This window comes from Diorhabda sublineata, chromosome 10, assembly GCF_026230105.1.
Source record: "Diorhabda sublineata isolate icDioSubl1.1 chromosome 10, icDioSubl1.1, whole genome shotgun sequence".
NCBI lineage: Eukaryota > Metazoa > Arthropoda > Insecta > Coleoptera > Chrysomelidae > Diorhabda > Diorhabda sublineata.
In genome coordinates, this window is record NC_079483.1 from 18,828,500 (window position 1) to 18,843,518 (window position 15,019).

Sequence of the window (15,019 nt, forward strand, 5' to 3'; positions counted from 1 at the left end):
GTATTGAAAGGTTCTAAGACAGGACCGTTTCGACCACAAAACACCACAAAAAAAATAATTTATTGCCATATAGAAATATTTCGAACTCTTAAATAACAAAGAAACCGACGAAAAGTTACGGAAATATCATCCTGTTATAGTAACTGTCGTTTATAGCGTTCGCCGGTTGATTTTATTGTTCAAATTCTCCCCTACCATTCTCCAGTTATCTTTTCGACGGTTTCCACGGACAATTTTCTCAAAAAAAAAATAATAATCGCGCAAGGAATTCCAAGTAACAATCAAACAATCGTCTCCGATATAACTGGTAGCACGTTTTAGGAAAAACCTACTTTCCACGCGATCTGTTAAACAATCTCCGTCGTTCGTTTACGAAGATTCTAGATCGGCGTGGACACATCGACTTTATATGGATCGTTTCGATGCAAAAATCGAGGTAAAACGGCCTCATATGTCGAAGATAAAACCACTGTTGAATGAATGAACAAACAATTGATGATATTGAAGCGTATTTTAATACACAAAACCTTCGACACAGAATCCTTCGACAAGCACGACGTCGAGAAGTTATCGAGCCGTAACGGTGTAGTTGGTAAGGTTGTCGAGGCGTCGAGAAGTTAGAAAAACGTCGACGAAATTTTGGATCAATGAATTTCCCGTCGTTTTAGTTTTAGTTTGTAAGTACAACTCTGTTTTTTAGTTACAAAAACCGGACTCCGCCGACGTAATATGGTTTCGAATCGAAAGAACTTTATGACATAATAACATCGATAGATTGTATAACGATCGCCGTTTATGGTATTTGTTGCAATTAATATGTTTCATGTATCGATTCAAATGTTATTTACTCATAACATGAATAAATCCTCGATAAAACTCTTTGATGTAGAAAAAATAATTGTCGGAAAACAATGACAGTACAGTTTGTCGTTTTAAACGTCACTTGTTAGGTTATGTTTCGTAAAACAGATTATAGCTTCGTTCGAACGCGTTCCGAATGTATTCCGAATAGTTCTGAATTTGAAATAACTGTCCGGAAGGTTTATTCTTGATTTTTGTTAGTATATAAGTCAACTGCCACGTTTTTTAAATATAATTACGTGGAAAACTACAAAGGTTAGAGGTTATTTCGCGGTAAATATCACAAAAAATATGAATGGTACTTGCGCCGTACTAAAAATCCTCCTAGGATACATCGGACGTGTTCAGAACTAGTTCGGAACTAGAAATCTGCGTTCCAAGTACACCGCGCATTAATTTTGGCAGTACTGATGTCAATTTGACATTGACATTATGAAGTTTGACATTTTTAATGGTGAACGTACTTAAAACGTGTTGTCATACGAGCGCTGTTTGCTTACGATGATTTTCTATGGTCAAGTATCGGCGAAATTAATCGCAGAAGATGAATCATTGTACACCACGACAAAGCGAGCTGTCAGTTCAAACGAAAAGGTTTTTGAACATTCAAAACGTAGAATTTATGTTTAAATCACTCGTTGGAATGTTAATTTCTTATTTAAAACAGAATTCAACTCGAGTTTAGTTGCGATAATTTCATTAATTTGGGGTTTTTCTTGTTTCGATTAGATTTCGACGAATGTTCGTCGGCGCCATGTCAAAATGGCGGAACTTGCGTAAATTTGGAAAATTCGTTCATGTGCAATTGCTCCAGCGCTTGGGAAGGAAACGTTTGCCAATTTGGTAAGTACTTGTAAACGAACGCAAAATTGTATAAATCAATCTCCAATTAACTTGCAGATTCCGACGAATGTCTCAATTCTCCTTGCATTAATGCCGTTTCGTGTACAAATCTGGTAGGCGATTATCATTGCAAATGCAGAGAAGGTTGGATGGGAAAAAATTGCGATCAGAACATCAACGATTGCTTCGGACAATGTCAACATGGCGCAACTTGCATCGATTTAGTCAATGACTACCATTGCGCTTGTAAACCCGGCTTTACAGGTAATTAAACATCAATTTCTCGTATGTGATCATACCCCAATACGACCGTAATTCAATTATAATTTTCTTTTTTCCCATCTTCAACGTATTGCAAATGTAACTTCGCGAAAACACCGCGAGCTTTTCGCCGAGCCGAGCTTCTGTCAATGTTCCTTCCCGCGCTCCTCTACTTGACTGTGCGAAGAATTTTTTTCGCCGAGCATTGTAAAGAAAGATCGTAATAATGTTCGCAGCTCTATGTTCGGCTCTGTTCGCTGTTCGCATCGACGCATCTAAAACCGACAAACGGATCTTGCGGATGTTACGTCATAGAACATAAAATGACAGAGTTTTAACGAGCGAAAACACCGCGAGCTTTTCGCCGAGCCGAGCTTCTGTCAATGTTCCTTCCCGCGCTCCTCTCCTTGACTGTGCGAAGAATTTTTTTCGCCGAGCATTGTAAAGAAAGATCGTAATAATGTTCGCAGCTCTATGTTCGGCTCTGTTCGCTGTTCGCATCGACGCATCTAAAACCGACAAACGGATCTTGCGGATGTTACGTCATAGAACATAAAATGACAGAGTTTTAACGAGCGAAAACACCGCGAGCTTTTCGCCGAGCCGAGCTTCTGTCAATGTTCCTTCCCGCGCTCCTCTACTTGACTGTGCGAAGAATTTTTTTCGCCGAGCATTGTAAAGAAAGATCGTAATAATGTTCGCAGCTCTATGTTCGGCTCTGTTCGCTGTTCGCATCGACGCATCTAAAACCGACAAACGGATCTTGCGGATGTTACGTCATAGAACATAAAATGACAGAGTTTTAACGAGCGAAAACACCGCGAGCTTTTCGCCGAGCCGAGCTTCTGTCAATGTTCCTTCCCGCGCTCCTCTCCTTGACTGTGCGAAGAATTTTTTTCGCCGAGCATTGTAAAGAAAGATCGTAATAATGTTCGCAGCTCTATGTTCGGCTCTGTTCGCTGTTCGCATCGACGCATCTAAAACCGACAAACGGATCTTGCGGATGTTACGTCATAGAACATAAAATGACAGAGTTTTAACGAGCGAAAACACCGCGAGCTTTTCGCCGAGCCGAGCTTCTGTCAATGTTCCTTCCCGCGCTCCTCTCCTTGACTGTGCGAAGAATTTTTTTCGCCGAGCATTGTAAAGAAAGATCGTAATAATGTTCGCAGCTCTATGTTCGGCTCTGTTCGCTGTTCGCATCGACGCATCTAAAACCGACAAACGGATCTTGCGGATGTTACGTCATAGAACATAAAATGACAGAGTTTTAACGAGCGAAAACACCGCGAGCTTTTCGCCGAGCCGAGCTTCTGTCAATGTTCCTTCCCGCGCTCCTCTACTTGACTGTGCGAAGAATTTTTTTCGCCGAGCATTGTAAAGAAAGATCGTAATAATGTTCGCAGCTCTATGTTCGGCTCTGTTCGCTGTTCGCATCGACGCATCTAAAACCGACAAACGGATCTTGCGGATGTTACGTCATAGAACATAAAATGACAGAGTTTTAACGAGCGAAAACACCGCGAGCTTTTCGCCGAGCCGAGCTGCTGTCAATGTTCCTTCCCGCGCTCCTCTCCTTGACTGTGCGAAGAATTTTTTTCGCCGAGCATTGTAAAGAAAGATCGTAATAATGTTCGCAGCTCTATGTTCGGCTCTGTTCGCTGTTCGCATCGACGCATCTAAAACCGACAAACGGATCTTGCGGATGTTACGTCATAGAACATAAAATGACAGAGTTTTAACGAGCGAAAACACCGCGAGCTTTTCGCCGAGCCGAGCTTCTGTCAATGTTCCTTCCCGCGCTCCTCTCCTTGACTGTGCGAAGAATTTTTTTCGCCGAGCATTGTAAAGAAAGATCGTAATAATGTTCGCAGCTCTATGTTCGGCTCTGTTCGCTGTTCGCATCGACGCATCTAAAACCGACAAACGGATCTTGCGGATGTTACGTCATAGAACATAAAATGACAGAGTTTTAACGAGCGAAAACACCGCGAGCTTTTCGCCGAGCCGAGCTTCTGTCAATGTTCCTTCCCGCGCTCCTCTACTTGACTGTGCGAAGAATTTTTTTCGCCGAGCATTGTAAAGAAAGATCGTAATAATGTTCGCAGCTCTATGTTCGGCTCTGTTCGCTGTTCGCATCGACGCATCTAAAACCGACAAACGGATCTTGCGGATGTTACGTCATAGAACATAAAATGACAGAGTTTTAACGAGCGAAAACACCGCGAGCTTTTCGCCGAGCCGAGCTGCTGTCAATGTTCCTTCCCGCGCTCCTCTCCTTGACTGTGCGAAGAATTTTTTTCGCCGAGCATTGTAAAGAAAGATCGTAATAATGTTCGCAGCTCTATGTTCGGCTCTGTTCGCTGTTCGCATCGACGCATCTAAAACCGACAAACGGATCTTGCGGATGTTACGTCATAGAACATAAAATGACAGAGTTTTAACGAGCGAAAACACCGCGAGCTTTTCGCCGAGCCGAGCTTCTGTCAATGTTCCTTCCCGCGCTCCTCTCCTTGACTGTGCGAAGAATTTTTTTCGCCGAGCATTGTAAAGAAAGATCGTAATAATGTTCGCAGCTCTATGTTCGGCTCTGTTCGCTGTTCGCATCGACGCATCTAAAACCGACAAACGGATCTTGCGGATGTTACGTCATAGAACATAAAATGACAGAGTTTTAACGAGCGAAAACACCGCGAGCTTTTCGCCGAGCCGAGCTTCTGTCAATGTTCCTTCCCGCGCTCCTCTACTTGACTGTGCGAAGAATTTTTTTCGCCGAGCATTGTAAAGAAAGATCGTAATAATGTTCGCAGCTCTATGTTCGGCTCTGTTCGCTGTTCGCATCGACGCATCTAAAACCGACAAACGGATCTTGCGGATGTTACGTCATAGAACATAAAATGACAGAGTTTTAACGAGCGAAAACACCGCGAGCTTTTCGCCGAGCCGAGCTGCTGTCGTCTTTCTTTCCCGCGCGTTTATAATTTCGTCATTTTAGATTGGTTTCTAGGAAAAAATGACAATTAACACAAAAGGAAATATAGTCACTTGATAAACATCACCAGATCGATTCCCACTTAGAAATTCCTGGCTCTCTTTCGATTTCAGTGACTAAATTCAGTTTCAGGATAATGCGACGCAGTTTACTCTTTCTTTTTTTCGAAATTCTTGTTGTCTATACTCGAAATCCCATCAATCTTCACTTGTATTTTGTCCCGATGGAATTCGTCAGCTTTCTGAACTAGATATCGGGATAACTCCTCGGTTCTTTCCATCCCCTTCACCATTGCCGAACCTTTTAGCAAAGTATTTCCATGTCGTAGAAGTTGTATCATCTTCTGAACGTTCTCATGTCCATAAAGTAATCGACGTTGTCCTAGAGCGTTAATCCTTGGTCCAAGAAGACTTCCAAAGACCAAGGACGTCCCCCTCGGTTGGTTGGTCGTAATACCTTGACTTTTCTTGCTCAAAATATTGATCTTGGTGAATATGGTGAATCGGGGATCCTAAATATCAAAAATAACGAATATTCTACGTAAATTTCCTTATGAGAACGATTGAGATGCGTATTTATATAGGACAAACATCTCGAGGTTTGGAAAATAGATTGTGAAGTCAGAGCATAGTTTAATAATAGGAAAAAATAGATTTTTTTGTAATTCAATTTACAGGAAGAGACTGCCATACCGATATAGACGATTGCGAATCGAATCCTTGCAAAAACGGCGGCGAGTGTGTCGATCAAGTGAACGGATATAAATGTATTTGTCCCGTGGGAATCACTGGACATGAATGCGAGGTAAGTACATTAATATATATTTTAAAATTACGAATTTTGTAAGCGTTTTTCTATTTCAATTCGAATTTCGCGCTCTGGAAAGGGAAATTTGAGAGGTTAGGTCGATATACTGCAGGCTCCGTACCACTCTGGATTGGCCTGCGCGTAGTCCGGATTTAAATTTATGGGATTAACTTGAGGGAAAAGTTTTCGCGCATAAATTAACCCAAGGTGGTTGGTGTTGCCAAAAAAAAAAAAGAAATCACGATGGAAAGACATTTTGTATATCGAGTTTTTCCGCGATATTCTAGCAATTTGTTCATATTTCGAAATATTTCGGGGAAACAACGAAAAAAATACGTCGATGCGACGTTGTTTGGAATACACCCTATATATAAAGGAATCGAATATTTTCGGCGACGATTAATCGAAAAAAATAAGCTTTCCGATTATTCTTGTTGTTGGTTGAAAATATTTTTATTGTTTTCAGAACGATTACGATCATTGTAATCCTGATCCTTGTCAAAACGGCGCTCCCTGCTTTAAAACGCAATCCGATTATTATTGTCACTGTCCGGAAGGATGGCAAGGAAAAAACTGCAGTCAAGCGAAGGTGGTTTGTGATAATACTTCGTGCGATGAGGGTAAGTCGGTATTAATTTTGAATAAGTGCGATTAAAAAACAAAATAAATTTGTAATTGGTGTCCTTTGAAATATTTACTTAGCGAAACGCTCGAAAGCGACTCTCGGTGTCTTGGATCGAGTGATTTAAACCAGGAATCGCTCGGTGCTGAATCTGGTGAAGTGGGACAAACAAGAAGATGATAAAGCAATAAGTCGTTGGCTCATATTTCATATCTAATTGTTTATATATTATTTCGCGTACTTCTCAGTATCCCCTCGTAAAATTCGTCGAACTTTAGCGTTATTTTCGTCCGTTTTTGTGTTCGAAGAAAGGTCCTTAGTCCTTGAAACAGTTATTTTCATTTGAATAATCTTCAGAATGGACAAATTTTTCATATCTAATTCTTGACTTATTATTTCAAGAATATATCTGTATTCCCTCGTAAAATTCGTCTACTTTTGCATATTTTTATCCGTTTTTAAGATTAAAGGATCAAATTTTGTCCTCAAAAGACACATTTTATTCAAAACAATCTTCAAAGTTGATCAATTTTCCGATCTAATTCTTTGTATATTATTTTATGAATATATTTGTACCCCCTCGTAAGACTCGTTCACTTTTTGTACTTTTCCTTCAGTTTTTGTAATCGAAGGATCAAGATTTGTCCTTAAAAGACACGTTTCCATTTAAAACAATCCCTAAAATTGACAAAATTCTCAAATCTAGTTGTTTACATATTATTTCACGAACATATCAATACCCCCCCGTAAAATTCGTTCACTTTTTGTACTTTTTCATCTTTTTTTGTAATAGAAGGATCAAGATTTGTCCTTAAAAGACACGTTTATATTTTAAACAATCCATAAAATTGACACATTTCTCAAATTTAGTTGTTTACATATTATTTCAGGAACATATCAGTACCCCCTCGTAAAATTTATTGGCTTTTTGTACTTTTCCTTCAGTTTTTGTAATCGAAGGATCAAGATTTGTCCTTAAAAGACACGTTTCCATTTAAAACAATCCCTAAAATTGACAAAATTCTCAAATCTAGTTGTTTACATATTATTTCACGAACATATCAATACCCCCCCGTAAAATTCGTTCACTTTTTGTACTTTTTCATCTTTTTTTGTAATAGAAGGATCAAGATTTGTCCTTAAAAGACACGTTTATATTTTAAACAATCCATAAAATTGACACATTTCTCAAATTTAGTTGTTTACATATTATTTCAGGAACATATCAGTACCCCCTCGTAAAATTTATTGGCTTTTTGTACTTTTCCTTCAGTTTTTGTAATCGAAGGATCAAGATTTGTCCTTAAAAGACACGTTTCCATTTAAAACAATCCCTAAAATTGACAAAATTCTCAAATCTAGTTGTTTACATATTATTTCACGAACATATCAATACCCCCCCGTAAAATTCGTTCACTTTTTGTACTTTTTCATCTTTTTTTGTAATAGAAGGATCAAGATTTGTCCTTAAAAGACACGTTTATATTTTAAACAATCCATAAAATTGACACATTTCTCAAATTTAGTTGTTTACATATTATTTCAGGAACATATCAGTACCCCCTCGTAAAATTTATTGGCTTTTTGTACTTTTCCTTCAGTTTTTGTAATCGAAGGATCAAGATTTGTCCTTATTAGACACGTTTACATTTAAAACAATCCCTAAAATTGACTAATTTCTCAAATCTAGTTGTTTACATATTATTTCACGAACATATCAGTACCCCTCGTAAAATTCGTTCGCTTTTTGTACTTTTCCATCCGTTTTTGTAATCGAAGGATCAAGATTTGTCCTTAAAAGACACGTTTCCATTTTAAACAATCCTTAAAATTGACAAAATTCTCAAATCTAGTCGTTTACATATTATTTCACGAACATATCAGTACCCCTCGTAAAATTCGTTCACTTTTTGTACTTTTTCATCTTTTTTTGTAATCGAAGGATCAAGATTTGTCCTTATTAGACACGATTACATTTAAAACAATCCCTAAAATTGACTAATTTCTCAAATCTAGTTGTTTATATATTATTTCATTAACATATCAGTACCCCCTCGTAACATTTATTGAATTTTTGTACTTTTCCTTCAGTTTTTGTAATCGAAGGATCAAGATTTGTCCTTATTAGACACGTTTACATTTAAAACAATCCCTAAACTTGGCTAATTTCTCAAATCTAGTTGTTTACATATTATTTCAGGAACATATCGGTACCCCCTCGTAAAATTTATTGGCTTTTTGTACTTTTCCATCCGTTTTTGTAATCGAAGGATCAAGATTTGTCCTTAAAAGATACGTTTCCTTTTTAAACAATCCCTAAAATTGACAAAAATCTCAAATCTAGTTGTTTACATATTATTTCATTAACATATCAGTACCCCCTCGTAAAATTCGTTCACTTTTTGTACTTTTCCTTCAGTTTTTATAATCGAAGGATCAAGATTTGTCCTTAAAAGACACGTTTCCATTTAAAACAATCCCTAAAATTGACAAAAAACTCAAATCTAGTTGTTTACATATTATTTCATTAACATATCAGTACCCCCTCGTAAAATTCGTTCACTTTTTGTACTTTTCCTTCAGTTTTTATAATCGAAGGATCAAGATTTGTCCTTAAAAGACACGTTTCCATTTAAAACAATCCCTAAACTTGGCTAATTTCTCAAATCTAGATGTTTACATATTATTTCAGGAACATATCAGTACCCCCTCGTAAAATTTATTGGCTTTTTGTACTTTTCCTTCAGTTTTTGTAATCGAAGGATCAAGATTTGTCCTTAAAAGACACGTTTCCATTTAAAACAATCCCTAAAATTGACAAAATTCTCAAATCTAGTCGTTTACATATTATTTCACTAACATATCAGTACCCCCTCGTAACATTTATTGAATTTTTGTACTTTTCCTTCAGTTTTTGTAATCGACGGATCAAGATTTGTCCTTAAAAGACACGTTTCCATTTAAAACAATCCCTAAAATTGACAAAATTCTCAAATCTAGTCGTTTACATATTATTTCACTAACATATCAGTACCCCCTCGTAACATTTATTGAATTTTTGTACTTTTCCTTCAGTTTTTGTAATCGACGGATCAAGATTTGTCCTTAAAAGACACGTTTCCATTTAAAACAATCCTTAAAATTGACTAATTTCTCAAATCTAGTTGTTTACATATTATTTCATTAACATATCAGTACCCCCTCGTAAAATTCGTTCACTTTTTGTACTTTTTCATCTTTTTTGTAATAGAAGGATCAAGATTTGTCCTTAAAAGACACGTTTCCATTTAAAACAATCCCTAAAATTGACAAAATTCTCAAATCTAGTTGTTTACATATTATTTCACGAACATATCAATACCCCCCGTAAAATTCGTTCACTTTTTGTACTTTTTCATCTTTTTTTGTAATAGAAGGATCAAGATTTGTCCTTAAAAGACACGTTTATATTTTAAACAATCCATAAAATTGACACATTTCTCAAATTTAGTTGTTTACATATTATTTCAGGAACATATCAGTACCCCCTCGTAAAATTTATTGGCTTTTTGTACTTTTCCTTCAGTTTTTGTAATCGAAGGATCAAGATTTGTCCTTAAAAGACACGTTTCCATTTAAAACAATCCCTAAAATTGACAAAATTCTCAAATCTAGTTGTTTACATATTATTTCACGAACATATCAATACCCCCCCGTAAAATTCGTTCACTTTTTGTACTTTTTCATCTTTTTTTGTAATAGAAGGATCAAGATTTGTCCTTAAAAGACACGTTTATATTTTAAACAATCCATAAAATTGACACATTTCTCAAATTTAGTTGTTTACATATTATTTCAGGAACATATCAGTACCCCCTCGTAAAATTTATTGGCTTTTTGTACTTTTCCTTCAGTTTTTGTAATCGAAGGATCAAGATTTGTCCTTAAAAGACACGTTTCCATTTAAAACAATCCCTAAAATTGACAAAATTCTCAAATCTAGTTGTTTACATATTATTTCACGAACATATCAATACCCCCCCGTAAAATTCGTTCACTTTTTGTACTTTTTCATCTTTTTTTGTAATAGAAGGATCAAGATTTGTCCTTAAAAGACACGTTTATATTTTAAACAATCCATAAAATTGACACATTTCTCAAATCTAGTTGTTTACATATTATTTCAGGAACATATCAGTACCCCCTCGTAAAATTTATTGGCTTTTTGTACTTTTCCTTCAGTTTTTGTAATCGAAGGATCAAGATTTGTCCTTATTAGACACGTTTACATTTAAAACAATCCCTAAAATTGACTAATTTCTCAAATCTAGTTGTTTACATATTATTTCACGAACATATCAGTACCCCTCGTAAAATTCGTTCGCTTTTTGTACTTTTCCATCCGTTTTTGTAATCGAAGGATCAAGATTTGTCCTTAAAAGACACGTTTCCATTTTAAACAATCCTTAAAATTGACAAAATTCTCAAATCTAGTCGTTTACATATTATTTCACGAACATATCAGTACCCCTCGTAAAATTCGTTCACTTTTTGTACTTTTTCATCTTTTTTTGTAATCGAAGGATCAAGATTTGTCCTTATTAGACACGATTACATTTAAAACAATCCCTAAAATTGACTAATTTCTCAAATCTAGTTGTTTATATATTATTTCATTAACATATCAGTACCCCCTCGTAACATTTATTGAATTTTTGTACTTTTCCTTCAGTTTTTGTAATCGAAGGATCAAGATTTGTCCTTATTAGACACGTTTACATTTAAAACAATCCCTAAACTTGGCTAATTTCTCAAATCTAGTTGTTTACATATTATTTCAGGAACATATCGGTACCCCCTCGTAAAATTTATTGGCTTTTTGTACTTTTCCATCCGTTTTTGTAATCGAAGGATCAAGATTTGTCCTTAAAAGACACGTTTCCATTTAAAACAATCCCTAAAATTGACAAAATTCTCAAATCTAGTCGTTTACATATTATTTCACTAACATATCAGTACCCCCTCGTAACATTTATTGAATTTTTGTACTTTTCCTTCAGTTTTTATAATCGAAGGATCAAGATTTGTCCTTAAAAGACACATTTCCTACTTGAAACAATCCTCATAGATACTACGTAGTCACCATAGACAGATTTTAAAATTTTTTAATCTTTTTCGACACTTTATTTAACGTATTCAACACCAAAGCAACTATAGTCGTATATTGACAAACGGGAACGCGTTCAAACTTGTCACAATACATGATAGGACATGAAAATATGAGATTTAAATTCCTTTTAAGTAATTTATATTATAAAACTTTTTTTATCGGATATATTTTCGATCGCACCTCGTATATCCGGTATATATTTCAAGTTATGAAGCTCCAGGCGATATTTTTTTGAATAGTTTCCCGCATCTAACGTCACCCAACCACGTTTTTACATTTCTAATGTTGTTAATACTCGACAACATCTTCCTTTATGAAATAAAGAAAGTCACACGAGTCGAAGATTAATGGAAGATATCAATACTCTGTTATCTTGTTTATCAAATTGGTATTCACGGCTTAATGCACAACCAACAAACAACCAACAACCAACCAACAGTACCGTGTATTGTTTTTTTCGTGTGGGTGTCGATAGTTAGAATACAGATAGATATGGGGGATAGAAGAAGAGATCGTGTTTGGCGATTGTTCGAAATTAGTGACGGTATTATATCAAAAGAAACGTATAAATATATTCATTAACTCGTACTTGTCGTTTAATGAAAAAATAGAAAACGAAAAATATAAATAAAAATAAAAAAGTGACAGGATTTTAATCAATTTTATTGACTTTACCATTTTTATTCTTAAAAACATTCACAACACATTAAAACTCCCAAATAGGGAATACTAAATAAATTAATTTCCACTAAAAATAATGTTTATACAAACCAAAAATCGAATTTCTTTCATTTACATTTATCAGCCGGTCCTGTTCTTTTATATGAAAATACGTATCGTCAAATATCACGTGATATAATTTCTATAGTATTTATTTGTTAATTTTTGACAAATATCACATGACATAATTTACATAAAGTTTATTTGTTATCAAATATCACGTGATATGTCAAATATTTTACTCAATGTAATGTTTGTTGCCTATATATCGGTGGGTTACACCTTGCACAATATAAATGACGATTACACTCAAGCCATACATTAAAATTAAAATACTTTATATCGTTGTTTTTTCCAAAAAATTGATTTTTATATTAAAATAATTATGATTAGATACAATTTACAATAAAAAAAAACAATTACGTATATTTAAATGAACGTAATTTCTTGAATTTTCAATCTCAATTATCGAAATTTGTTCTATTATAACTATCAGCCGTTCCTGTGCTTTTCAGACTGTGAACGTCACAATTCTAGCGAAACATCATGTGACACGTCAAATAACGTGTAATGTTTGTTGCATAATCGGCAACGCACTTAAATTGAATTTCAAGTAAGAAAATATGAAAAAAAAAATACGTGAAATAATAAACATATTTATTCATCTGGTTGTTTCGAGTCAAAAAAATTTCGAAATTCAAATACAACGTAATTTCAAAACTTCATTCGAGCGTTTTAAACTAACCGTGCGTATTTGAGTTAATTTTTTATGACGTAAGATTTATTTAGTAAACTGCTAGTACTTCAATTAGTTGTATAAGACAAGCAACGGACAGCGAGACCGGTCCAGTTCGATTTCTGACCCAGTCGGAGGTCTCGGAGCCCCACGGAGACTCCTTCAGGTGTCTCGCATAGAAAGCGCCTGTCAACTGATCGCCTTCCATCTATACCGATATTTTCAACAGGACCGGACTCGATATATACATCACTCTTTAATTTTTCATTATAATCGAAATATTATTTCTCATTGAATAATATTTTTTTAACATAACTAATTAAATCGTTACATACATATAGAATTAAATGAATCCAGACACTTTGAATTGATAGAATTGATAATTTGTTTTTCCAAAATTTTGATTTCTACCCTGTTCTACCCTGTCTATCGCACCGAATTACGATTCCAACCTACAATTTTCTCGTGGTAAAGTTTTTAATTTGGGCGATAATGATCTAGAGGTTTTTAGTTTGCTAAAGCCACTTTGATATATATATATATACGTATATCATTAAAACATACATTTTCAGTAACTAAAAATAATTATTACATCTCCAGCTTTTTTTTTCGCGAAATTATTGGACGGAAAATGGCGCGTTATACACATACGAGGGTTGTAAGAAAAGTAATGACTGACAAAGTTCTAGTTAAATATTTGACGATTATATTTTCGTAACGTTTTGTTTTAAAGGTGTGGATAGTTGTGTGATGATGTCGGAAAGCGGAAATAGAATCACTGCACCGAGTATATGCGGCGAACACGGGCATTGTATTAATCAAGCCGGAGTAGGATACAAATGTCAATGTCAACCGGGGTACACAGGAAAATATTGTCACGAAAGTAAGTGTCTTAACGATTATAACGACGTAAACAACAATTATTTCGGAACTTTTTTCTTACTGCGCGTCATTTTCTTCTTCAACTAAGCCCCCATCTCTAAATTTTTTTGTTTAATTCGTGTATCGAGTTCAAATTCAGTTCACAGGGCACGAAGTGTAACCAATCGGTTATTTGTTAACATTTCAGTTTATCTGTCGCTCAATATAAGTTTTTATATCAAAATATTAAATGAGGCATCGAATTTACCGAGTTATAATTTTCGTTTCAGACATTAATGATTGTAAAATCAACCCTTGTGAGAACGGGGGAACGTGCGTCGACAAAATTAACGCTTTTCAATGTATATGCATCGAAGGATGGGAAGGAGCTTTATGTAATATCAGTAAGTTGATTATCATTTTTTGTTTTTTCATGTTTACACCAATATTCACAATATTACACTGCCCGACGCGCGTTTCGATAACCAATTCATCATCTTCAGATATTGAAATTGAAATAACCGACGTTATAATGAAAAAAAAAATGGATGATTTTAAAGAAATTGGCGTCAGTTATGTCATTTTATTCTTATTTTATTGCTTGGTGAAAAAAAAGTCACACGGGACCAGGTGAGGTGAGTAAAGTAACGGAAATGACGTTGTGTCTCTACCTGTCACAATTTGATGCAGTACTCACTGACAGTTGGATCAATTGTCACTCGCCGGTGTGTCGGCATGGGATCTGGAATTTTCTCATCGGTTTGGACAGTTTTGGTTCAACTTCTCTGTCCATAAAACGTGTGTTTTATATTTCGAAATACAAGCTATAAAACACTATTATCATTTATCAACGTTTACGTACAGAAAAAAGTTATTATTGTTGAATTTACAGTTATTTCCATCCATATTTTCAATATCTTCATATATAAAACGTGTTTTAAATTAATAAAACACTCTATAAAACACTCAATTTGAACTTATCCGTTTATTAACCTTTAAATGCAAAACAATTGTCGCTATTATTTTTTTATAAGATTTTAGACTTACTGTTCAACTTCTCTGTCCATAAAACATGTGTTTTATACTTGAAAAAACAAGCTATAAAACACTATTGTCATTAATCTATTCCTTTATCAACGTTTACGTGCTAAAAAAAGTTGTTATTGT

At 35.2% G+C, this 15,019-nt stretch overlaps 1 protein-coding gene across 1 annotated transcript in view; it reads left to right on the top strand.

The window, feature by feature from the left end:
- Window positions 1-15,019, top strand: part of LOC130449808 (protein jagged-1b) — a 245,081-nt gene that overhangs the window by 212,751 nt on the left and 17,311 nt on the right. Inside the window, exons 8-13 of the mRNA XM_056787827.1 lie at window positions 1,591-1,704; window positions 1,762-1,968; window positions 5,634-5,761; window positions 6,231-6,384; window positions 13,725-13,874; window positions 14,143-14,256. Of these exons, the coding sequence (XP_056643805.1) occupies window positions 1,591-1,704; window positions 1,762-1,968; window positions 5,634-5,761; window positions 6,231-6,384; window positions 13,725-13,874; window positions 14,143-14,256 (867 nt within the window). The remainder of the gene's footprint in view (window positions 1-1,590; window positions 1,705-1,761; window positions 1,969-5,633; window positions 5,762-6,230; window positions 6,385-13,724; window positions 13,875-14,142; window positions 14,257-15,019) is intronic.